Here is a 27,163-nt window from a genome sequence, read left to right on the forward strand (position 1 = left end):
CTATTTAATATTATTTCATTATTTTTTTATTATTTTTTTACTATTATTTACAAAATATTTAAAAATACCACACTACTCAAACATAATCGAAAGATATATTCTCAATCTATTTCATCTTATCTCATCATTATAATTTTCTTAAATTTTCATAAATTTTTATATAAAATATTATAAATAATTTAATCTTTTTAAATTTTAAAATAATAACAATAATAATATTAATTTTTAATATTATAATAATATTTTATTTTATTTTCAAATCTATCTCATCGCCTAATTTTTTTTTAGATAATTTGACAATTTCGACTTTCATTTTCTCCTTCCTTATTAGCTAAGGAAATCTGCACTATTTATACTTCTTTCACGATCACACTTGTGACAGACGCACAAAATCATGGAGGAGCCTCTGCTTTCAGGTAATCTCCTGCAAATTCCTTCTCCCATTATTTTTCTTTTTCCTCTTTTAATTTCCAACTCAATGTTGGTTTATTTCTGATATTTCTTTATGTTTATACTTGGACCTTGAAGAGCAAAGAAGTGATGCGGGAGAAAAAGAGAGTGGAAAATGGAGCTCGTACCAATACGTGGGAAGAACAGGCTCAGGGATTCCCACTGCTTCTTTGGCCGGCACTGAAGTCAGCGTCGAAGAGATTCGGTCGGCCGCTGCCTTTTCCGATCATTACCCGCCTTCACTTCACAGCGCTTTGGTTGGTTCGCCCGAGCCCGATCCCGATCCTAATGGTAAGCGTATTTTTTTCCCAACTGACTTTTTTTTTTTTTCGATGGTAATTAGTGGGTCTGAGTTGATTAACAACGGTTTTCATCTGTCAAGGATTAAGGATTTGGTCGGTGTTTTGTCAATCCATTGCTCTCAATTCTATGTTTACGGAGTATCTCGTTTGTGTCTTTATTTGGTTCCTAAGAAAACGTTCGAAAAGAAGTGTATTAAGATTTTAAACCTTATGTTATTTGGAACCACGAATGAAGCTTTGGTTCTACACACTTAAGCTTTTGTTCTCTTCCGTAAGTCTTTTACTCTGTGCACATTTCGGGGATATTAAATTATGGTTCCCATCTGCAGAACAAGCTATTGTTTATCAAGGTGGATATGGAGTAGAGTTTGGTGGAATCACGAATGAGTTCCGGAAGTAAGTTTATCTATAAGAATTTAAGTCTGTCAATCTTTAAAATGTCTATCATGCTGCTGCAATGTTGGTTTAGTATGATGTGATGTCATTTACATGATATGAGCCTTGAGGCACTCCCCTCTTTATCAGCCGTATTGCACCCTGCCTTTTTCAGGCATATCTTTCTTGTTGTCTATGGTATTGTCGGCCTATGTTATAGGATCTCATGTTGTCAATACTTTTTCAGGCATATAATTATAACATGGATAGAAGACTTTTGCTAATTTTTTTACTAATGGGGGGAAAAAGAAGAAAAGTTTCGACTGCTTCCTCTTCTATTTTATCTTAGCAACGTTCTTGTGCAAGTCGAACATCACTCCCTCCTTCCGCTTGTTTTCATGTAGAATATGTATGTGTATGTATTATCATGCTTGGCATAGAAAGCGATAAGTGGGGGGGGCAGCAAGGTGGTAAGCTAGTAGCATGTATCAGAGTTCGGTTGGATGAAACTAGGAGAGGGGGGAAGCAACCACACGACTAGGCTCTAGCACAGGTGATGCCCTGAACAAACTTTGCTTTATCAGCTACTGCCCAAAGCGAGCTGGTGCTTGCTGCAAAAGGGTAGACTACAGAGAAAAATTATAGAAAATCCTGCCTGGAAATCTTCCACAATTATAAATTGGTTCTTTCTGTCATAAAAGTGGCCGTGGTTCAAGCATGAATCAACAGTCAGTTTTACCTGTAGCTTTTGCTTTATATGTTCATCTTTGGTTTTATTTGTGCTGAAGTTTTTTCTATGTGTCTCTCTTTTCTTGATGGAATTTTATCAAGTTCAACATTCTAGCATTAAATTCTGAACTTTTTTTTAATCCGTGTGTAGACAAATATTGGATGAAGTAGAGATACGAGAATTACTCATTGATCATGTTGGTCATCGTTGCTGTTGGGGAAGTCGTCCAGCTCGGACATGGAGGATTCGTGCAGTGGAAGACTGCAATGTTTATATAGGAACTCTAGATACTTTTATAGAAGAAAGGGAGACTATAAGAGAAACAGTGCCATACGTCGGTGGGAAGTTTGATGGAAGGGATAGTGGACCTGAACTTGGAATCTGGGAATTGGATTTAAGATCTGAATTCCCTGTCCTATTTATTCCTCATAAGGAATCACGGGCAAAGATACCTCATTCTGAAACCGTTGAGAAGTGCTCAGGTAAGGATACTGAAACTACTATTTATTTGGGGTTAAGAAAGAATTTAATGCAGAAGAAATTTTAAAAGAGTATATCTTTGTTCTCTTAATTACCAATGGTAGCAGCCTTTATTGTTTTGTCCTAACCCAACCTTGTATGATATTTGCAGGATGTGCAGGACGGGGAGATATTGCTTGTCCGGCATGCAATGCAGACCAAGAAGCTGGGTTTTATAAGGAAAATCAGATGTGGCAATGCCCTGCTTGTCATGGAAGAGGTTTAATTGCCCACAGAGATGGATCTGACACAATGTGAGTTGTATGCTACTAATTCATCTCTTTTGTGAATGCAACCACAGCAGGTTTGAAGCTCTAACATGGTTATCATGCAGTCAAACTTCAATGTTTGTTATTTATACATCTTATATGGTATACTTCTTTCCAATATTACAATGGCATATTTGAAAACAACACTTTTGACTGTCGACCTTCATATGCATTTTGATGGTAGCTTCACATATTGGAACTGGATAACTATTACCCTTGCAGTGTTGTGAATTTCATGGTCCTTTAATTCGGAGTAACTTTGTCTTTGCAGATGTTCTAGATGTAATGGTAAGGGAAAGATTCCTTGTGCAACTTGTGCATCTCGTGGGCTTATTAAGTGTGAGAAATGTCATGGAAATGGTTCTCTTCTGTCACACAATGTCGCCATTGTTAGATGGTATGTATGCCAGTTTGTGATACATAATTGCATATCTTATACCAATAAAGGCCAGAATACTAACGGCCTGGACAAGCTAACCCACCGGCATTCCTTAATGATGAGGTTAAAAAATTCTTTGAATTCGAGTAGTTGATCATAATGCATACTTTGATGCATCTAGATTGCAGTGAATTATCTATTCTTTTCATGTAATGTCATGGTTCACATTCTTTGAGAAGAAACTATATATTCCCTTCATGTGATGTTGTGATCCTTAATATGGGCATTGGCTTGAAGATATACCAGTCCACGATGAGATCTGTATTTGATGATCAGCAATGATCAGACATATAGGTTCTATATAACCTTTCATTGGCAGTCTGGGTGCATAAAAAAGAGATTGGTATTCAATGATCGGTGATGATCAGACCCTTTCATCGTCTGTCTGGATGCGCATAAAAATTAAGCAAGCCATCGGTATTTGAGAATGTCATCTCTTAGCAGGAGTTTTCTACCCTAGGGATGTCACATTAGAAATCTACTTTTGGACTGAATTTCAAATGGCGTCTGAAAGATAAACCGAAGGTGAACAGAATGCAAACATAATTTTCTTAAAGGGGCTCACAAGTAAGTTGCCTCCATGAGTATAGGGGCTAACTTGACTGAGATTTTCTTGATATAATCTTCTATTACAGCTATGATTTGTAGAAAGGCACTTCTATACTTATGAAATCATTCACCTCCAAACCTTATTGAGTGATGTGGATGATCACTCCCATGTTTAAAACAACTCTCGCTGCCTGCAAGTTTATTATATAGGAGATTTTGAAAAGGAAAGAAATTTATGGTCTACAATCATTAAAGTGATAGACTTCACCTGTATTTAGCTGCATTCTATAATTTTCTTTCTTACTATTTTGTGCCCAATGTATGTCTTCCTTTGTATGATAATGCACAATGAATGAGAAGAAAATGCTGTTACAGGAAGACACTTTCAACCCGAAAAGTTAGTGCAACAAGTGGAGCAGCATCAGTCCCTGATGAGGTCTTCCACAGAGCCAAAGGTATCCAATTATGCAACACACAGGCATATCAATGCACTCCAGCCTTTTTTGCCGACTCTTTCTCCCTCAACCAGTTTTCTTCTGAAGTTATTGCCGAAAGAGCTCCTGTACCTCCCTCTGCTAGGGTCATAAGCGAGAGGCACACCATCTCTGTTGTGCCAGTTACACGTGTCACCATGGCTCATCGTGCTAGATCCTTCAGTTTCTATATCATTGGTTTTAGCAGGGAAGTCTACTTGAAGGACTACTATCCTTCACGGTTTTGCTGGGGGCTATGTCCTTGTTTGGAGTGGTTGAAGTTGTGATTAGGCGCTGTAATTCTGCATGCTTACCCATATTTTGTTCCTTGTTTGCTTTCCCGAGTAATAAGTTGTAGGGTTTTCTCCCTTGTTTGACTATTGGGGTCATAATTTTCTTTTGTTGTTAATAAAGTTTGGGTTGGGTTTGCTATCTGATTCACCGCATCATGGGTTTGTCCGTATGATTAATGATCGTGACAAACTTATGCCTTTTGAGAGACTATGGAAGTTAAAATTCTTTTTGCTTGGTTCGTTCCGTGTAAAAGACTGTTTCCTCTTTGGATCGTCTGTAAATGGTGTGGTTATATCACTTTTTTTTTTTTTTAATTAAATACCTCGTGACCGTTTCGGTCGAGGTATTGAAACGAGATATTTTGATATCGGTATCGTTTTAGATATCGTTTCGGAATAGTCTATATATGAATAAATTATATATATAAATATATATATAAATTATATTTTAAAATAATAATCTATATATGAATAAACTATATATAAATATATAGAAATTATAAATAGTCTGATCTAAATTGGGAATCAAAAAATGAGATTGCAATTTGAAGAAATGAAAAAAAAAAAGTAAAGGTCGAACCACTGATGCATGAACTGGTACTGTTGTTGTTAGTCACACAGTTACAGTTGCTGTGAGAGTAGCGCGGCAGGGAGCACACTTGACAGGAGATAGACATAGGCGGTAGAGAGAGAGAGAGGCAAGCCCCTAATTCAAAATATAGTGTGAGGCGGGCAGAGCTTCCATTTCAAGAAAGAATCCTCCGCCTCAAGGCGTTCTTTTTTTCCAGGAATCTGTAAATCGGAGGAGCGTAATCAAGTTTCAAACCTCAAAGCCTTGCAAGGGATGTGAAGCCCTTCTCAATGTCTTCCACTCGTCCAGTGGATCCAGGAGGCAAGGGAAATCCGTTGGACGGTATCGGTCGAAATATATGCTAGTACAGGCTGAAACGGTCGAAATTCTGACCAGTACGAAACTATACATTTCTCTGTACCAACTACGCCATAGAAATGGTATATTTCGACTGTACCGGCCTGTACGGTACGAAATTCAAAACTTTGTTTTGAACCATAGTCCATTAATCTAGGATGTTTAACTAATTTCTGAAAATCGTCAAGTTCTTGTTTTAAATTAATAACATCTTGTTTTAAAAGTTCTTGTTTTAAATTAATAACTTCTTGTTTTAAGTTGATAACCTCGAGTGAGTGAAGAGAAAGATACGTAAAATATATTCTACAATATTTATTATTGTCTGTATATATATTATGAACAATACTAAATGAGGAATATATATTGTAGAGGAGAGCACGACTTCCTGCCCTCGCCACCTTGTCCCGCCCCGCCAGGGCTGGTCAACAACCCCTTTCGTCAGATGCAGGGGGCGAGGTACCCCGCCCACATTTGGGCACCCTTGCAGGTGCGAGGGGCGTGACGAGCTGAGCCCCCATCTGTCTTTCCCCCGCTTCGTACTATATATATATATATATATATTTGAAAAAAATATGCTGATACTAAAATGATGCTTTTTTTATTATACCTTAAACAACGTTGTTTTACTAAAACATTAAACTCCCCCCCCCCAACTCCCACTCTCCCAGATCCCTCTCTCTCTCTCTCTCTCTATATATATATATATATATATCACCCTTCTCTCTTAGACCCTCACTCTTGCACCTCGTCGTCTCCAACGCCGTCGTCGTTGCCTAGCGTCCTCTCCTAAATTCTGTAAGTATCCCCAATCTTGATTTTGTTGGCATGGTGTTGGAGTCAAAGCAAAGTCAGATTTGGAATCGAATTTTCAGATTGTTCTCAACCTTAGATTAAACATTTCCTATATGTAGCCATTGTTCTTGACTCCCAGTACAGAATTGATGGCAGGATGTATGGATTGGCATTGGTGAATAGGAAGTCATGGGTCGATTATATTGTGATAAGGGTATAGAAAATCCTTAAAAAATTGCTTGATGAGTTCGCCGCATTCATGGGTGCTAATATTCCAGCATTTACACCTACCGCATCACCTCCTCTCAAAGTTGGGATAGGGAAAAAGCATAGGTTAGGGTGGGGTGAGAGGTTGGGGCAGGTTGCTGAGTTTCATTAGCCTTTAGACACACAGTCAAAGTTAGATAGGTACTTGGCAGCGGAGATGCACCCAATGTCATAGGAGTTTGATATCTTATCTTGGTGGAAGGTCAATGTCGTCAAGTATCCAATCCTTGATTTGTACTTGCAGTTTTATGTTTTTAACTTTTTTACATATGTATATATTGATTGTAATTCTAATTTGTTTTCGTATTAATGTTTCAAGTTTTATAATCTCAAAGTCTCACTAGCCCACCACCCCCCAAATTCCAATCTCAAGACTCAAAGTCATCTTGTAATAATATTCATTTAAATTATTTGACAATTTATAATATTTTTATATTAATTTGTAATAGTTTTAGATTAATTTGTATTATTATAATAGCTTAGAATATTTAGATTTTTATGTTTTATGCTTTAACAACCTTTATTTCATTTTAAGTTATATGTAAAATATAGTTTTTAATTTTTTTTTTTTTTTAAATATGGAGCCCAAAATGGCCCATAAAGAAGTTCTAGGCCCATTTGGGCCAAACAGGAGGCGGATAGACTAGGGGTCCAAATCCGCCCCCCTCAAACCCGAACGGGGGCCCCGCCCTTAGGATGCAGGGCTTGATCCTCGGAGGGCAAACCTCACCCCTCGCAAGGGCAAGGGTGGGGTGAGGGAAGTGGGCCCCCGCCCCGAGAATGCAGATAGCACTTCTAATATATTGTATAGCTCTTTTCACACGTTAATCTATATGCTATTGAATTTTGAGGTTGGGATAATAACTTTTTTATCTACATTGAAATGCCCTTATTTTTAAATACGTAACTTATGTACCTTGTGCGAACCTAAACCCTATATATGCAACATACGAACCGAACCAAACCATATAACAGTGCTTTCTTAGATTTCACTAGTGCAAATCATGCTTGGAGCTGGACAAATGAATTTTGGCTAATACAGAATAGAGTTTATATTACTGTTTTGGTTGTTTTTTGACCTTTTAGTATTTACCATCTTGGTTGTTTGGACTTGTCGCCACAGTATTCTGAAATATTACTATAATATTTTTCTGAGAGATTAATAAAATTACAGAGTGTTGTCTTCTTTACAAATAAACAAACAAACAAAAAAAAAATAGAAATGTTTGGATTGGACTGGTCTGGCACAGGATGACCATGCACCAATATGGTAGCTAGCAGATAGAAATCTTCCAGGGTTGTCTGCAACTAAGTTGATCGTGTTCATCATGCATTGCATCTAAGTTTGTAAGGAATGAAAAAAAAAAGGGCCCACGCGGTTTCCAGACCACCATTAGAATCTTAAAGCACTGATCTCAACTTCAAGCTGGCATCACTCCAACTGGCAGCTGCATGCATTGATCCGCCGGTAGATTGTTGCTATCACAGAGAAACTCTTTTAGGTTGTGGTGGTCACGAAGATATATTGCACCATCCTAATATATATCAAAACAAACAAAACAAAACAAGTCATTAGTTAGAGGGTTAAGAGATCCTTGTCAGAGTCCTAAATTAAGGTTATTTATAAGCCTTTGCTGTGTATATATGGATGCAATGCAAAATAATGAAACAGATAATTTAAACATGTTCATAAACTTTAACAAAGATTACAAAGTTTATGGCACAAGGTAGAGCAAGATTTGCTCTTGGGAAATAAGGGAAATAGGCAGAGAGTAATAGATAGCTTACAATATGGTTTTCGCTCAATTGTCTCTGCCTAGAAATGAAATAAGGTTCTCCTTTTATAGATGAAGGAGTTCCTGTTTACATGGGATTCGTGACTCACAGCTGTCATTTACTGTTGAAGCACGAGAAAGTAAAAGCAGAAATTAAATCCGTGAGTGAACAGTGTTATTACTGTTTAACCACGGGTGTCATTATTGTGTCTGGCGGCTGAAGCTGCTTTTTGGCACAAAACGACAAAGTTTAAAGGGGACTGGTGGATTCGGTCCTCTTCAAGAAGTTGACAGAAGTGGTACCTTCTGCCGAAAGTAGGTAGCAATTATTCTTCATCTGTGTCTATCCCGGCAAATCCGGAATTACCAAAGAAGTTGCTGTATGAAGCCTCTAATGCTGTGTCTGAGTCATTTCCAGACTTGCTTTGAGACTTTGATAATTCTTCTTTTAAAATGTTGATTAAATCCTTTTTATTAAGTCTATCGAAGAGTGAATCTGTTTTCTTCTTGGACTTGGAGGATTTGCTGGAGGAACTGTCCTTGTCCTTATCCTTCCCCCCCTCTGATTTGGGTGGAGGAGTAGGGGCCTGAAGTAAAAGTGGATATTCAGGTCCTTTGGATGGGGCAGTCATGATCTGTGGAAATTTCGTAATATTCTGCAAATTTGGAGCAGACTGGGGAAAATCTCTGATCAGGAAATCAACAATTTTTTGAACATGCGCGAATTTATCCCACCATTTTGTGAAATAAACTCGTGTCATAATATCACCATTTCTTTCGTAGTTCCATTTAAGTATCCACGGGAAGTGGTATCTTTTACAAAACAGTAAAGTATGGTGAAATTTCCTGAAGTGCTGATCCAAAGTTGGACCAGCGACTTTTGAAAATTGTTGATAAGCTTTGAGGAGCTCATCAGATAGGTATAAAACTGCTTTTGTTACCCCTTTCGGTCATTTCGAATGGAACGTCATGCCCTTTGGTTTAAAAAACGCTCCTTCTGAATTCCAAAATATTATGAATGATATTTTCAATTCATTCTCTACTTTCACCATTGTCTACATTGACGATATTCTTGTTTTTTCCAAATCTATTGATGAACATTGGAAACATTTGCAAGCGTTTCTTGACATCATTAGATTCAATGGTCTTGTTGTCTCGGCAACAAAAATTAAATTGTTTCAAACCAAGATTAGATTCCTTGGTTACGACATCTCTGAGGGCAAAATCAAGCCAATCCAAAGAGCCATCGATTTTGCTGATAAATTCCCTGATGTCATTCTTGATAAAAATCAATTGCAGAGGTTCTTAGGATCTCTCAATTATGTTGCTGATTTCTACAAGGATATGAGGAAACAATGCCGTCCCTTGTTCAAACGACTCCTCTCTAATCCTCTTCCTTGGACAGAAATTCATACTAATTTGGTAAGGAAAATAAAGGCACATGTCAAAACTCTTCCATGCCTTGGTATCCCTACTTCTGATTCTTTCAAAATTGTGCAGACTGATGCCTCAGACATTGGTTATGGTGGCATTCTGAAACAATGTATTTCACCAGGCTCCTCCGAACAAATTGTTCGCTTTCATTCTGGAACCTGGAATCCTGCACAAGAAAATTATAGTACTATTAAAAAAGAAATTTTGGCTATAGTACTATGTATTTCTAAATTCCAATCTGACCTCCTAAATAAAAAATTTCTGGTCAGAATTGACTGTTTATCCGCAAAATCTGTTTTAGAAAAAGATGTTATCAGAGCCTTTCTGGTATCTAATTGTTGCATATTATTCTTCTTTTTTCTATCTTGTTTTGATCATCTTCTATCGGGTGCGGGAGTTTCTGCACTAGGTGGTTCAGTATCGTGTCTGTGTTATAACAAGCACCTTTATAAGACCCGTCTCAGCCGTGGTAGGCGTCTAGGGCATACTGGGTGGACCGTGTATAACCAGCCAAGATAAAGTCCGCAGCCTCTTTGAGATGCAACCTTCCCTGTAGACTAGGATCAAAACCTGTTAGGATGAGGAGGAGTAATTCCTCAATTAGTTCCAGGACGACTTTGCCTCCTGACGTTGTTAATGAAGAGGATTGCTCTTATGAAGAAGAGCTATCTCCTAATCTAGGATCATGGAAGATCCCAGATATTAAACCATCTTCCATTTATAAAACCACTTGGTTGAAAAATACTTTTTTAAATACTTTGAATGTTCGAACAGTCGAACAAACCTATAGTATATCTAAATCCCAAGAAAAATGTTATCTTCTTAGCGATAAGGAGATTAAAAGTTTTATAAAAGAAGGATTTAAATATATTCATATAGGTTCTGTGCAAATTGCTGCTAAACTTTTAACAAGGTTAGGCATCAATGCTTCTGTTCTTTTTTGTTTAAGAGATGGCAGATTCCTCGGGTTTGAGGATAGTATTCTCGGAATGGTCCAATCTTCTTTATCTGAAGGACCAGTCCATTTTGATTGTTTTCCAAATATTACTTTGGCTTTAACTGATGACCATATTTTAAAATGTTTGATTTTAAATATTTTAACTTCTGGATATCACATGATTGAAGGAAGCAAACCTCTTGCCTTAATTTTCAGGGTTTACTATCGTCTTTTAAAAACGAATTTAGACCCAAAAGCCATTGCAAAACCATCTGGAAAGCATACTCTCCTGATCCAGAGTAGTTCTTCAGATGTGGACATTAAAGTTCCTAAAAGGATTTATTGGGATGATATTTCTCTTCCTAATGAATGGGTTTTGGAACAAGAAATGCCTTTACCCCCAAAGAATATTGCCCAGGATGCTGGTGTTGACATCATCCAGCAATATCTCAATGGAGATGTTAAAATTCCTTTTGATAAATCTGAAACCTCCAGCAGTAGAAGAAGAAATTCTTTTGCTGGTTCCAGATCTAGTTTTGTTGGCCCTGTTCAGAACAATCCAAGAAAGGATATTAATTTCCATCAATTTCTTGAAGATTCTGTAAGAACAGCCCAACCTGCTAAACCTGTTTTAAAAATGAAAGGAATTTCTACTTCCTCTCAAGTTACTTCTGCCTTTTATTCTGCAAAAGGAGAAACTGGTTCTTCACAGAATCAGAACATAAATGAAGAAGCCGACAAAGAAGATACGTCTTCTATGTCTCCAACTGCTTCAGATATGCAAGCCCCGGTTGCACCTGTTTTTCCAGTTCATCATAGTTTAAATGTTTTGAACAAATCTTTTGAAATAGATTTACCTGCTTTATTAAAAGATTTCGCTTCTTCTAAAAATAAACAAAGGCGAAAAGCCTATGTTGCAAAATTTTCAGATTTAGAAAAACAACGTGTCAAACGCAAATGGAAGGAAGAGATGAATAGGCTTCAGCAGCATATTTCTCTTCTAGATTTTGCAGAAAAAACTTATGTTTCAAGAAACACGTTGAATGTTGTTAAAAATGAATTTGTCAAAGAAGAAGGTAGGACTGTGATTCAATCCAGTCACCCTCCTTTGGAGACTGTTGTTATCCCATTTAAAGGTTCGGAAGTAATTGCTTCCCCTTTCAAACTATCTGATACTATTGTTTCAAAGGATCCAGAAAAGGACAAGATTCTAAAAGAAACGAAAAAGATTATTTCTCAAAATAATTTTGCGAATCTTGCTCTTCAAACGATCGGAGAACAATTGGATCGGATTGAGGAGAAGGTGGAGAAACCTGTTTTAACTTCTCCTCCTATTTTTAAAAATGATCATCCTTTGGTCTTCCCTAAAGATCAGCCAAAGAAAAAGATTGAAAAACCTTTGATTAGTCTACCCGAAGAAAGGCCAAAAATCGATTTTAAAAATCCCCAGGCCAAAACTTTGGATAAAATTAATCAATTACTTGCTGATCTCAAGAAAGAACAACCTTCTACCAGTACTCTTAACAGTAATGGTGATGGATTTGTTCTTGAAGAAACTTCAGAAGAATCTTCTAACGAAGAATCCTCTGAAGACAAAGATATTGATCTTATTGAAAAAAATTTTCAAAACCTGGAAATTGCCAGATTTTCTTCAAAAGGACCCAAGCCAATGAGTCTGACGAAGAATTGGTATTCCAGACCCACACCTCCTGATTTACAATTTGAAGAAAAAGTTTTTCAAAACCAATCTTCTTACTCTGCTGACAAGGTTTACGAATGGAATATTGACGGATTCTCTGAACAAGAAATCATCAATACCATGAGTAAAATGTCAATGGTTGCTAATGCTTATATCAACAATAACATCAGGCAACCAGATATTATTATTATTTTAACTCAAGGTTTTACCGGAGTTTTAAGAAACTGGTGGGATAAGTATCTAACCAGTGATGCCAGGGAATCCATCCAACATGCAGTAAAATGCAATAAGGAAGGATTACCTATTTTTGATGAAGCTATTGGGACTGCACATCCTGATAGTATTAACACTTTGATTTTTACCATTTTAAAGCATTTTATTGGAACACCATCTAATATAACTAGTCGTGTGAGCGATCAGTTGAATAATCTCAGATGTCATCAGATGTCAGATTATAGATGGTATCAAGATGTTTTTATTTCCCGAGTAATGCTTCGTGACGATAGTCAAAAGCCTTACTGGAAGGAGAAATTTATTGATGGATTACCTCGACTATTTGCTTACAAAGTCAAGGAAGAACTTACTGGTGCTGATGGATTACTTAACTATGAAGAATACACCTATGGTGATATCTTCAGTGTCGTTAAGAAACTTGGCATTAGTATGTGTCATGATCAAAGAATGCTTCGTGAACAGATGAGAAATAGTAAGAAGGCCAAATATGAAATGGGCACTTTTTGTGAACAATTCGGTCTTCCTAGTATTGCTCCATCTAAAAGAAAGCATAAAATAGCTAAACCTCATGGTGATTTCAGGAGAAAATCCCGTGATGAATTTTATAAGAAAAATCATAAAAAACCATTTACTAAATCTTTTCCAAAGAAAAGGAATTTCAAAGATTCCAAAAATGATTCTTCTGGAAAATGTTATTTATGTGGCAAGGCCGGACATTTTGCTAACAAATGCCCCAAGAAAGCCAAAGCTTTTAAAAAGAAGCTTAACCAGATGGATATTAATCCCAATGATAGAGAAGAGCTGTTTCGACTCCTAGAAACAGATTCGTCTTCATCATCGGAGATTCTTGAGTACAGCTCTAGTGATTCAGAATATCACTCTAAAGCTACTATTCCTGATTCCTCTGACCTAAAGCTGGGTTGCAATTGTAATTCTGGTTGTAGTAAGCCCCCTAGTAAGACAATCAATGTCTTAACAAAGGAGGAAGAAGAACAGAATCTTTTGCTTACCTTAATTTCTCAAATTACTGACCCTGATCTTAAAGAAGAATACCTTCTAAAGCTAAAGAAGTCTATGCTCCGAAAGGACCCTAAAACTTCTATTCAAAGGGTTAATTTTCAAGAAACCTTGGAAAGATTTTCAAAGAAAAAATCCAAGAGTATTTCTGTTTCTGATTTACAGTTTGAAATAAATTCTGTCAAAAAAGAAATTGGAAATCTCAGGTCTGAAATAAACAACCTCAAATCTGAGAACGAAGTTTTAAGACAAGAATTTTTATTAATCAAGATTGACAAACAACTTGATCATGATATCCCTTCTGATAATGAGCAAACTGAGGCTGGTTCTAGTCAACAGGGTTCCCCTACTGACAACCAGATTTGTTTAATTCGTCATAATATTCCTCCTAAATGGTTTTCACGAGTTAATATTATTGTTGCTCATGATTTTCAATTCACTGTTGTTGCTATGATTGATTCCGGATCAGACTTGAATTGTATTCAAGAAGGACTCATTCCAAGCAAATATTTTGAAAAATCAACTGAAAAATTATTCTCGGCAAATGGTTCAAAGATGACCATTAATTATGAGCTCAATAATGCTCATGTTTGCCAGGATAATATTTGTTTTCGGATTCCCTCTGTTTTAGTCAAAAACATGTCTGACAAAGTTATTTTGGGAATCCCTTTTATCTCTTCTTTATATCCTTTCATGACTGAGAAAGACGGTATCACTACCGACCCTTTTGGTCAGAAAGTAAAGTTTCACTTTGCTTCTCGATTTGAAATTGATTCGGATAAAAGCAAGAAATCTTTGTTTTTAGCAAAACAAAAACATTTGAATTTCCTCCAGCAGGAAATCAAGTACAAAAAGATTTCTGAACAATTATCTAATTCCATTTTGATTTCAAAAATTGATGCTTTCAACAAACGTTTAATTACAGATGTTTGTTCTGATTTACCTAATGCTTTTTGGTATAGGAAGAAACACATAGTTTCTCTCCCATACATTAAAGGGTTTAATGAAGCCAATATTCCAACAAAAGCTAATTCTATCCAAATGAATAGCAAAACGCTGGAATATTGTCAAAAGGAGATAAATGATCTTCGTAATAAAGGCATTATCAGGAATAGCAAGTCACCATGGTCTTGTCCTGCTTTTTATGTCCAGAAAAATGCTGAACTAGAACATGGTACCCCTCGTCTGGTTATTAATTACAAACCCTTGAACAAAGTCTTAGAATGGATTAGGTACCCTATTCCCAATAAGCAAGACTTAATTCATAGGTTGAGTGATGCTGTAGTCTTCTCCAAATTTGACCTTAAGTCCGGTTTTTGGCAAATCCAAATAGCCGAGTCAGATAGGTATAAAACTGCTTTTGTTACCCCTTTCGGTCATTTCGAATGGAACGTCATGCCCTTTGGTTTAAAAAACGCTCCTTCTGAATTCCAAAATATTATGAATGATATTTTCAATTCATTCTCTACTTTCACCATTGTTTACATTGACGATGTTCTTGTTTTTTCCAAATCTATTGATGAACATTGGAAACATTTGCAAGCGTTTCTTGACATCATTAGATTCAATGGTCTTGTTGTCTCGGCAACAAAAATTAAATTGTTTCAAACCAAGATTAGATTCCTTGGTTACGACATCTCTGAAGGCAAAATCAAGCCAATCCAAAGAGCCATCGATTTTGCTGATAAATTCCCTGATGTCATTCTTGATAAAAATCAATTGCAGAGGTTCTTAGGATCTCTCAATTATGTTGCTGATTTCTACAAGGATATGAGGAAACAATGCCGTCCCTTGTTCAAACGACTCCTCTCTAATCCTCCTCCTTGGACAGAAATTCATACTAATTTGGTAAGGAAAATAAAGGCACATGTCAAAACTCTTCCATGCCTTGGTATCCCTACTTCTGATTCTTTCAAAATTGTGCAGACTGATGCCTCAGACATTGGTTATGGTGGCATTCTGAAACAATGTATTTCACCAGGCTCCTCCGAACAAATTGTTCGCTTTCATTCTGGAACCTGGAATCCTGCACAAGAAAATTATAGTACTATTAAAAAAGAAATTTTGGCTATAGTACTATGTATTTCTAAATTCCAATCTGACCTCCTAAATAAAAAATTTCTGGTCAGAATTGACTGTTTATCCGCAAAATCTGTTTTAGAAAAAGATGTTAAAAACATTGCATCAAAACATGTTTTTGCACGATGGCAAGGTATTTTAAGTGTTTTTTATTTTGATATTGAATATATCAAAGGCACAAAAAATTTTATCCCTGACTTTCTCACCCGTGAATTTTTGCAGAAAACACACCATGGCCAGCAAAAAGAAACCCCGAGAGAGAGAGAAAAAGGTGAATCCACCACCACCAATGCCCAGTATAAACCTCATCAAGAATGAGGCTGGATCTGCTTCTACCAGTGCTGCTTCCACAGCACTTGATATTGCCAATAGGTTCCAACCACTTGGCAAACCAATTCAACCACAGACCTTCTCGTCTGCGGTAATTACTTCTTTTGACCCATATGCAAAAGCAATTGAGTCAAAACTCATTCCTATTACTCCTCAATTTTTCCTCCCAAAAGGAAAAGCTGAGTTCTTGAAAAAGAATTTTGTTTCTTATCTGTTTCATATCGAGCCCAACAGCACGATATTTACAGATCCCTTCAAAATTTCTTCTTCATATTTTCCTCCTCTTTTTCACTGGATCCCTGAAGATTTCTCAAAAAATCTCCAGTTTTATTCCAGCATTTTAATTCAAACAAATTCGTTGGTTATCAAACCTATTACTGACAAGTTTGATCCCAACAAATTGATTTACCACAGTGCCTATATTCACAAAGTCATCACTCAGGCAGAATGGGGATCTTCCCCATATTCTACCAAAAAACTTGACTTAATAGACACTGCTTTCTCTTATTTTGACTACATTGATGCTTGGAAGCGCTTCATGTTCTTCCAAACTCCTGCTATGGACCATTCTTGGTTCTTATGTTTTGATAAGAAATTCAAAGGACATCTCCCACTTTGGTTCATTCAATGGTGGAACCAATATGGTTACGCTCCTGAAATACTTCCTGATGAGCTCCTCAAAGCTTATCAACAATTTTCAAAAGTCACTGGTCCAACTTTGGATCAGCACTCCAGGAAATTTCACCATACTTTACTGTTTTGTAAAAGATACCACTTCCCGTGGATACTTAAATGGAACTACGAAAGAAATGGTGATATTATGACACGAGTTTATTTCACAAAATGGTGGGATAAATTCGCGCATGTTCAAAAAATTGTTGATTTCCTGATCAGAGATTTTCCCCAGTCTGCTCCAAATTTGCAGAATATTACGAAATTTCCACAGATCATGACTGCCCCATCCAAAGGACCTGAATATCCACTTTTACTTCAGGCCCCTACTCCTCCACCCAAATCAGAGGGGGGGAAGGATAAGGACAAGGACAGTTCCTCCAGCAAATCCTCCAAGTCCAAGAAGAAAACAGATTCACTCTTCGATAGACTTAATAAAAAGGATTTAATCAACATTTTAAAAGAAGAATTATCAAAGTCTCAAAGCAAGTCTGGAAATGACTCAGACACAGCATTAGAGGCTTCATACAGCAACTTCTTTGGTAATTCCGGATTTGCCGGGATAGACACAGATGAAGAATAATTGCTACCTACTTTCGGCAGAAGGTACCACTTCTGTCAACTTCTTGAAGAGGACCGAATCCACCAGTCCCCTTTAAACTTTGTCGTTTTGTGCCAAAAAGCAGCTTCAGCCGCCAGACACAATAATGACACCCGTGGTTAAACAGTAATAACACTGTTCACTCACGGATTTAATTTCTGCTTTTACTTTCTCGTGCTTCAACAGTAAATGACAGCTGTGAGTCACGAATCCCATGTAAACAGGAACTCCTTCATCTATAAAAGGAGAACCTTATTTCATTTCTAGGCAGAGACAATTGAGCGAAAACCATATTGTAAGCTATCTATTACTCTCTGCCTATTTCCCTTATTTCCCAAGAGCAAATCTTGCTCTACCTTGTGCCATAAACTTTGTAATCTTTGTTAAAGTTTATGAACATGTTTAAATTATCTGTTTCATTATTTTGCATTGCATCCATGCATATGGTCGGTTCAACCGCCTGCCTTTAATTGTGCATATTTATCTGCTTTGCTTTATTCTACTATCTTCCATATTCCCCTTCATTCTCTTCTTCTCCAATCTCTCTTCTCTCCATTTCCGCTGTTTATGGTATATATATATATATATATATATATATATATATATATATATATGTCACGGCCTTCTTATTAGACGAAAAAAAAAAAAAAAGGTTCAATTCAACCACCATGATGGTTTTAGAAGCGTTGACATGATGTCCGCATGGAAGGTCTAGCTAGAACTTGCTTAGTGGAGGCCCATTGTCCAAACAACTCCCGACTCCATTCCCTCGTAATTCAGAGATTTGACTCTTTAGCTCTAACTCTGCTCCATTTCTCCCTCAAAACTATTATAAACTATTTCATTCATTTTTAACCCTCCTATGATATGATTGAATCGTGGGTCCACACCACTAGGAGTGACCCTTTCCGGAGATCTGATTGACAAAAGAAACATCGATCTTCATCATTCCCATTTCTTTATATTATATATATATATATATAAATATATATATATATATTGTGCTAAATAATAAATTCAAGAAAATTTATTTAGACAACTTTTGTGCAGAACTTTGTAAAAAATATATCACATCTTAAAAAAATATTAAAAAAAATATTATTTTTTAGTGGTATCTATTTTTTTATAAATGATTTATACGGAATTTGTCTAGTTAAGACCTATACTAATTAGTATTACTCTTAGATAAGTGAAAATATAATATCAAATATATATATATATATATATATATATATATATATATATACTTGATCTCCATTCTAATTTATAGGAAATGTTTGTCGAGACTCATCCCATAAATTCTGTCAAAGGCCGATCGAAAAAATAGTTTGTTATCCTTCTATTTGCATTCTCCACATAAACTTTCTAAAATTACTTTAATATATATATATATATATATTTAGTTGGTGGATGTAAGTTTTGAATTCCAAATTTTTATTTTAGAAGTTCGAGATTATGTCAATAGATTATAAATATTTAACTATTTTAATATAAATCACGAGAGTTACATCTATTAAAAAAAATAGACATATAATTATTTTTATAATCACTTATAAAATTTTATACTAAAGAAAGAATATTTTATAAAATAAATTATAAAAATAACATTATTTTATATAAATATATTCTTATTAAAACGTTAATCTTCAATGTGTGTTGGGAATTAGGACGGCATGGCACGGCACAATGATTAATCCTTCTTTTGTGCAAGTAAATAGTCCCATCAAAAAATAATATTAGAAAAATAATATTAGGGATGTTAGCATCGTGATTGAAATACGATCCAACGGTTAGGAAGCGGGAAAAAGGTATCATCAGATATAACGGCTAGTTTTAAAGAGGATGGGCAATTTAGGGGGGTACAGAGCTGTGTGAGACAAGAAAACAATCATGGCCGTCATATGAAGCTCCTGGGATACTGCCACCTGTCGTATTTTGGATTTCCTGAAACCGGAATGTCCCAAATCCTATGTAAAACCAAACCAAAAAACTAAAAAAATACAAGTCAGCAACGACAAAAACGACAGCACGTGGTTTTGCAAACACGAGGATCGAAGTCATTCCCGGTATGGGTAAAGAGAATTCACTCCAAAGTTTTTGAGCCCAGAAACCATATCCGTCTCTCTATTTGTGTGTGTCTATGTCTATACATGAGAAATGACTTTTATAAGCATTTGAAACACGAAGGATTTTAGATACAAAAATGTTATGTATAGTTATTTTTGTATATTTTTATGTATTTTATTAATGTGATTAATTATATTATTTATCTAATATAAAATAATTATTTTAATCTTTCATATCAGTAAAATATATAAAGAATACGTAAAAATAATTATACGTAGCAGAATAGTAGAGTCTTGCATTTTTTTTTAAATATAGAATTTATTATTAAAAAATAATTTTTTCATGTAGATTTCAAATTTATTTAATTTTTTAAGAAAATAATGCACGAGATTTATATATTTCAGAAGTGCAAATATTACTTCTCTTAATATGAAATTTTTGTTCTCAATTATTTTATTGTAGTGTATATAGAATAGATTAAAGACTCGTAACTATCGCGCTTCTTTGCAACTAAGGCATTGTTATTGCATAAATTGCATGATATGATCAATATATAGTACTGATAATAGAAGTTCTATTATTCATGAATCATCATATTTTTAACTACAATCGTTCTACCATCTTCTAGCATGATAGTAAATGATTGGTATGTAAGTTAAAAAAATTGTGAATATTTACATTGGGATTTTTTTTTTTCAATTTTAAATCTTGTTATATTTAGTCACATCTACAATGTCGCATGGTTTAAATATTGTTATCTAAGTTAAATACTACCAATAATTTTGACTGGTCCTGTTTGATTGTTAAATTCATCTGAGTTCAACTCAGTTCAGCCTAATTTTAAGCTAAATCTAATATTTAAATACACAATTCTCAAATTATTAAATTCATTTCAACTCAAAACCTCTTTATACGTAGGACTTACAATCTTTTTCAATTCAACACTTCTTTACACGTGAAACACACAACCTTTTTCAACTTATCATAAATACATCTAAACTCATCTTAACATCCAAACATATTTAAACTCATCTTATATGGACCTCACAAAACTCACTCTATCATCTCAACTCACTACTATTCATAAAGAACTTAATTCAATTCAATTTAACTCAACAACCAAACATAACCTTAAATCACTCAAGCCCAGAATGGTAGCCAACCACCACTCGCCAAAGTGAAATAAGCTGAAAATTACCCATGTTAGTATGAAAATCACTAGCATTTGCAAAATCCGGCCTGAATCTGCCAGATCTAGCCAAATCTAACAAGTTAAGACTAGATTCATCAAGTTAAGGCCAAATTTGACTAAATCTAACATGATCGGCCGTCTTTTTGGACCACTCAGGGCCGGGGTGGTTCACGACCACCCCATCACAAGGTGGCCTGCCACTTCTCTCTTTTTAATTTATGTTGATTAATTGAGTAATGCTAGTCATCATCATAATTCTCATCGTCATCTCATAATGGGATAATGAGAAAATAGATGATGAATATATTTTTTTTTATTAATTTGAGTTATTCTATTTAGCAACTCTATGCCACAAACTTGCTGAGGGAAAAAAAATAAAAAGTTAAAAAATAAAAGTAGGTGTGTAGTGTATGATTAGTGAGTATAATTTTTCTTTTAATTTTTTGTTGTGTATGGATAAGTAATATTACATTTATCATAAAAATATTAATGTGAAAATTTTTATTTAAAGGATGTAAAAGAGACTTTTACGCTATATATATCATGTTTTAAGATATTTCCATGGGACCATGAGATAAAAGAGTCGTGGGTTTTGATCCCTGCGTTGTTAGATTATCTTATCATCATAGATTATTAATGAGATTATTAACATCTTTTTTTTATATATTTCTTTTGCATCTTTTCAAGATATCGTTCGATAGTTGAGATGTCATTCATTTGGGAAGAAATTAAGTGAATTTGGTGGTTGATAAAAATCATAAAACTAGGAGGCCAGACGTTAATTTGATGTGATATTAAATTACACAATTTATCAATAGATTAAGTCAGCAAGAAACGATAAATTTTATATTTTTAACACCTCCAAAAAAAAAAAAAATTGATAAGAATTACATGCAAATGGCCATCTCCAGAATGTATATTTGTTTCCCAAGTTTTTTTTTATAAAATTATATTTATAAGTCAATATAGAATATATATTGTATTATACAATTGATGTGACAGAATTTAATTCATTTAAAAAATTATAAATTTAAATCAAAGATATACATGACGTGTTATCCGCACTAACTTATAAATATGATGACTCTTCCGCATGAACAACCAAAACAATTTGAGATTGAGCAATTAGGTTCTAACCATGCTATATAACCTCTTCGCTAAGAAGTGATCATAAGAAAAACAAAACAAAACATGTGGTTGTATGGAACTGTAACGTTCTAATGGAATATTCAAACTATATAGTCTATATTTCAAAAGAATTAGTCAATGATATAATTGAAGTCTCATTATAATCTTATAAAGAGCAAGAACTTTTATTTCACAAGCAATATAAAATCTCCATACACCACCTATCATTATCCTTATCATAATATAGGGTATCACGAGAACTTTTATGCTTCATGGACTTTGAAATCCGCACGCAACCATTTCCTTGAACTCTCGTAGTCATATTCGAATCAATGATATGAATCGTGTATTCTCTACACTAACTTACGAATAAAATGACTTTTTCTAACAAACTACCAAAATGATTTGAGATTAAACAGTTCTTAGTTTGGATATTTAGTTATTCTCAGGTATTTTGATAATATTTTATTATTATTATTATTATTATTTATCTATTTTTTATTATTATTCAATATTCTATTATTATTTTTCATTACTATTCATAGAATATCTTAGAATATCTCACTACCTAAATGCAATATTTGCTAAGAAGTGAACCAACGGGAAACAAAAAAACAAAACACCTGGTTGTATGAAGTTTTTATGCTTCATGGGCTTTGAAATCCTCACGCAACCATTTTGTAATCATACATTATCTATGATATACGCAAGCTTTTATCATTGAATCAATGACATGAATGTTGTGTTCTACGTTGGCTTATAAATAAAATGACGCCTGGAATAAGGGAAAAGCTTTTTTATCGCCTATATTTGACTGACCTAGTTGACTGTTGGTTAATTTTTTTTTTAACTTACTAATTAAAGAAGTGATTTTAAATATATTTATATATTATTTTAGTTTTTAAAAATATTAAAATATATTAAAAAAATATGAAAAAAAAAAAGCCTGGGCGGCATAGTAGCCTTACCCTTGAATAAACAACCAAAATGATTTAAAACGTGAATCTAAGAAAACAAAACACGTGGTTGCCTGGAACTTTTATACTTTATGGACTATGAAATTCTCGTGTCACTTAAGTCTCCTAGTCACACATTATTTATGATACAGATTGATAAACACAAAATAATTATGTTATCTATCAGACTTTCATGTCATGTCTATCACGTAAGAATAGATGTCATGTTTGATTAGAAGATAACATTCTCGAAAAAAATAATTTTAAAAATAAAAAATTCTTATCATAAATAATTTATTATCTCACATTTCATATCTTATAAAAATATTTTTTATATTTTATAAAAAATATTCATACACTCTATATAAAAAAAAAAATGTATAAATCTAAGATATGTAATATGACAGTGATTAATTTGTAGCAAAACTCTTTAAAAATAAATAAATAAATAAATGAAAAAGTTTCGATAAATCCGTGGTCTCTCAAAGTATCACGACGATTATAGACTTCTACACGCAGGAAGACAGAGGAGGGGGAGGTCTGTCTCTGTACAAAAAAGCTCTCCTTCGAAACAGAAACAGAACATTAATCAATCAAAGCCTCTCCATTGGCCTTACAATACGGAGCCCCGCACAATCCAACCGACGGTTCCATCGCTTTCTCTTCTTCTCTCCCTCCCTAAATGCAAAAACCCTTCTTTCTCTTCTTCTTTTTATCTCTCTTTTCTCTCCGTTTCTTTCCCAATTCTCCTTTTTCCGCATTGGCTTTTTCCTTCTTTCTTTTCATGTTCGAACTGGTCCTGCCATGTCGTCTTCCGGTGCCGTTCTGAGCAACTCCTGCAACTGTAGCCCACTACCCCCCACCGGGGGGCCCACCACTACCAGGCGACGAGTGGCGGACCTCTTCATGGACGCCGAGAAATTCTCCAACTTCCACGACCACGTACACGACCACGACGACCCCTGTTCCAACGGCTACAACTGTGGGTCCCACATTCTCCACCACCACCAATATTATTTCCACCACCCCGTGATAAGGTATCTCCTGCTTCGCTCACGGGCGTTCTTCTCTTTGCCCGACGCTTGGCTGCTCCGCATTGAGAATGTACTCCTCTGGATGGCCGTGATGGTACGGTCGTTGAGATCAGGGAAGAACATAGGCCGTAAGATCTTTGGGTTGCTGATGCTGATGGCGGTCGTATCGGTGTTCGTTAAGGTCTCGTTCCTGAGCAGCCACGCCGAGTTGAGCGGGAAGAGGATTGATAACGGGCTCTTGATCGTACAGACCTTCAAAGATGATTCGACAATGGCTCAACGCGTAGTCACAGAGACCCAAACCTCCATTCCGAAGCGGGCTCTCGAGAGATTGCCTGTAAGTAAATATTTTCACTCTACCTCTTTTTTATTTATTTATTTTCCTTCGTAAATTCCCATTATAAAAAGATCAAACTGTTGATAATTTTATTGCCATATTTTTCTGTTCTGTTTTAAGTATATACCTCACTTTCTTTCTTTTTCTTTTGGCAATTAAAAATATTCAAGTTGTTGCTTTGACTCACAAGATCAAGATGGTGGGTGGGTGGCAACTGGTGCTTTGAATTTTCATGGGTTGGCTATGACCAGCACATCCAACTGTATCCGTATGGATTGCTTTCATACGATGTTTTGTTGGCCTTTTAAATGTTCCTTCCTAAATTTTTCAGGACAATATTACGTTACAATAACCTTTGACTTTTGTTATAAAGCAAGAGTATGTTGTCAGCAATTCTACTTTGTTTGAACATGCAACTTTACACAGATTGAAGCTTTTTCTTTCTGGGTTCAATCACTTTTTTTTTTTATAACTTTTAGGGGCTCATTTATGTGCCTTAAAAATCAGTCCTCTTTTTAATATGGTTTTTTTTTATTAGTTATTATTAATTTATTTGGGTTTCTCTGTTTTGCAGACTTCAGAAATATGGATGAAACCAAATAGTGAAGACTTTTACCAATGCATTGCTCGACCCGGGAATCGAATACGTATGTCTAATGTTACACGCACCAAAATTCGTCGATCACCCATCTAACTTGATAATTTTCTTATGTGGGTACTGATTTTTACCCTTTCAAATTTCTCATAGGAACGGACTCAAACACGAATGGCTATCTTCTTGTTCATGCCAATGGTGGATTGAATCAGATGAGAACAGGGGTAAGAATTACTATCAAGCTTGTCATACTTATCCAATAAGGAGAATGTTCCTCGCAGTCTCATGGATTTAGTTGTTTTTTAAGCTTACTTAGTTCATTGACATCAGATATGTGATATGGTTGCTGTTGCGAAGCTAATGAATGCTACTCTGGTTCTTCCTTCTCTGGATCATGATTCATTTTGGACTGATCCAAGGTATTACTATGAGTGCCTTTCTGTTTCTGATAGATGTTAGTATTAGTTCCTACTTTCTTGGGCTCTATTAAACAAGTAAATCTAATACTTTTGCAGTGATTTTGAAGATATCTTTGACTCAAGACACTTCATAGAAGTTTTAAAGGATGATATCGAGATAGTAGAGCTTTTGCCACCAAAGTATGCAGCAGTGAAACCCCTTCTCAAGGCCCCAGTTTCCTGGTCTAAGGTCTGGAAATATTTTGCAGTGCACTTAAATATATATATTTTTCAACTCTAGTTTCCTATTACGGGAGTTGTATCTCAGAAACTTCATCTGCAGGCTAGTTACTACAGGAAGGACATGCTTTCATTGTTGAAGAAACATAAGGTGATAAAGTTTACCCACACTGATTCTCGACTGGTCAACAATGGCCTAGCTTCCTCCATTCAGAAGCTCAGGTGCCGCGCCAATTATGAGGCTCTCCGGTACACAAAAGAGATTGAAGATTTTGGGAGGATTTTGGTTGATAGATTGAGGAAAAATAACGAGCCATATATCGCTTTGCATTTAAGGTATCATGATTTTTTATCTCTATTACTTGTCTAATTCCTGTAATACTACAAAGTTTCCCAACTAAGTTAGGACCAATCGACTGCAGATATGAGAAAGACATGCTTGCTTTCACTGGCTGCAGCCACAACCTTACAGCAGAAGAGGCAGAAGAACTTAAGATTATGAGGTACAATGTTAAGCATTGGAAAGAGAAAGAGATAAATAGCCATGAACGACGACTCCAAGGGGGATGCCCAATGTCCCCGAGAGAAGCAGCCCTTTTCCTCAAGGCCATGGGTTACCCTTCCACTACAACTATCTATATAGTTGCAGGAGAGACATACGGCAGCAATAGCATGGATGCCTTCCGTTCCGAGTACCCTAATGTCTTCTCTCATTCAAATCTTGCTACAGAAGAAGAGTTAGAATCCTTTGAATCATACCAGAATCGCCTGGCAGCCTTGGATTATATTGTGGCACTTGAGAGTGATGTCTTTGTTTATACATATGATGGAAATATGGCCAAGGCAGTACAGGGACATAGGAGGTTTGAAGGGTTTCGAAAGACAATAAACCCTGACAGGTTTGTTTCCATTAATATTCGGCTTTCATTCTCATCAAACTCTATTATTTTTGTAGCAACATATAATTAGTATTCTGATATATAAAGTTATGTGTTACAGATTAAATTTTGTTAGACTGATAAATCAACTGGATGAGGGAGCAATATCTTGGGAAGAGTTTTCTTCAGAGGTTAAGAATTTGCATTCCAACAGGATTGGAGCACCATATCCTAGACAAGCACGAAGACAGTCACCGAGGCTGGAGGAGAATTTTTATGCAAACCCTTTTCCTGGCTGTGTGTGTAACAAGTATCAGCCTTATCAGGAGCAACAACTTAATAGACTAGGACTTGACCAGATACGTCTTAAGGCTGCTGCGGCACAAAGATAGGGTTTTTGTTTCTTCTTGAGATCACGTGGCTCATTGGACTATTAGATTACCATTGCTTGCTCAAAGGCTGATGATAAAGGTTTCTGAAATGAACTGCTTCTTCGCCCAGCATGGAAACTACTATAGCTGCCAACAGAGTCAGTTCAAGTTTTATTTTTTGATTTTTTTTTTTTTAATGGGATTTGAAAAAAATTGCGCAGGTGAGAACCTTGCCAGAAGTTTTGGAAAACTAGGGAAGCTCCTATAATTATAGGGCAGTTAGCAATAGTGATATAAAAGGAAACTCAGGATTACATAATTATCATTCGGCAAGGAGACATCATCCTTGTCATATGTAGAGTTAAATTATTTCATTGATTCATTTTTTTTATTTATATCTTAAATTGTTTGTCAAAATCAATTGCCAAATTGGGCACCACAACGAAGATGAATATTGGAATGTTTTTTTTCTTATTACAGTTCAAGTTCATGACAGAAGTTGATTTCCATATGCTAGCTGCTGCCTGATATGCTTTTAATTTTTCTATTCATCCTTTCGATTATAATGCGATGAAGGTCTCATGCCTGATTTCCAGTTTGCTTCAAATAAGTACTGCAGATATTACTTGTGAGATGTTCAGCCAGAATATGGGGTGGTTCAACAATCCTCCTCATGTGCGGGTTCATGCAGAATATACACCCATTCTTAGAAAATTTCCCAATCTTTAACTAATAATACATATTTTTTTATATATATTTTAACTAACTGCTTTTTTTTTTAAATAACCTCATTGTATTCAATT

The 27,163-nt window shown here is 35.4% G+C and overlaps 2 protein-coding genes across 2 annotated transcripts; both read left to right on the forward strand.

The window, feature by feature from the left end:
• Positions 1–290: 290 nt before the first annotated feature.
• On the forward strand, positions 291–4,675 carry LOC108984218 (protein SSUH2 homolog). The gene is made up of 7 exons (XM_035689693.1): positions 291–416; positions 529–741; positions 1,082–1,148; positions 2,008–2,339; positions 2,489–2,630; positions 2,917–3,042; positions 4,009–4,675. Exons 1-7 carry the CDS (start codon positions 395–397, stop codon positions 4,391–4,393), a joined length of 1,287 nt encoding a protein of 428 aa, XP_035545586.1. The 5' UTR covers positions 291–394; the 3' UTR covers positions 4,394–4,675.
• Positions 4,676–23,046: 18,371 nt separating this feature from the next.
• LOC109021306 (O-fucosyltransferase 19-like) lies at positions 23,047–26,855 on the forward strand. The gene is made up of 8 exons (XM_019003921.2): positions 23,047–23,878; positions 24,453–24,525; positions 24,627–24,697; positions 24,804–24,892; positions 24,989–25,121; positions 25,215–25,447; positions 25,534–26,010; positions 26,111–26,855. The coding sequence occupies exons 1-8, from the start codon at positions 23,312–23,314 to the stop codon at positions 26,379–26,381; spliced, it is 1,914 nt and encodes a 637-aa protein (XP_018859466.2). The 5' UTR covers positions 23,047–23,311; the 3' UTR covers positions 26,382–26,855.
• The last annotated feature ends 308 nt before the right edge of the window (positions 26,856–27,163 follow it).

This window comes from Juglans regia, chromosome 4, assembly GCF_001411555.2.
Source record: "Juglans regia cultivar Chandler chromosome 4, Walnut 2.0, whole genome shotgun sequence".
Taxonomy (NCBI): Eukaryota; Viridiplantae; Streptophyta; class Magnoliopsida; order Fagales; family Juglandaceae; genus Juglans; species Juglans regia.

Excerpts from the sequence above, each read along its gene's own strand:
- LOC108984218 (XM_035689693.1), top strand. The coding sequence starts at position 395 with ATGGAGGAGCCTCTGCTTTCAG. Across the intron at positions 1,149-2,007 it reads ATCACGAATGAGTTCCGGAA|ACAAATATTGGATGAAGTAG; the intron begins GTAAGTTTATCT and ends ATCCGTGTGTAG. Across the intron at positions 2,631-2,916 it reads AGAGATGGATCTGACACAAT|ATGTTCTAGATGTAATGGTA; the intron begins GTGAGTTGTATG and ends TTGTCTTTGCAG.
- LOC109021306 (XM_019003921.2), top strand. The coding sequence starts at position 23,312 with ATGTCGTCTTCCGGTGCCGTTCTGAGCAACTCCTGCAACTGTAGCCCA. Across the intron at positions 24,526-24,626 it reads TCGACCCGGGAATCGAATAC|GAACGGACTCAAACACGAAT; the intron begins GTATGTCTAATG and ends AATTTCTCATAG. Across the intron at positions 24,698-24,803 it reads TGAATCAGATGAGAACAGGG|ATATGTGATATGGTTGCTGT; the intron begins GTAAGAATTACT and ends CATTGACATCAG.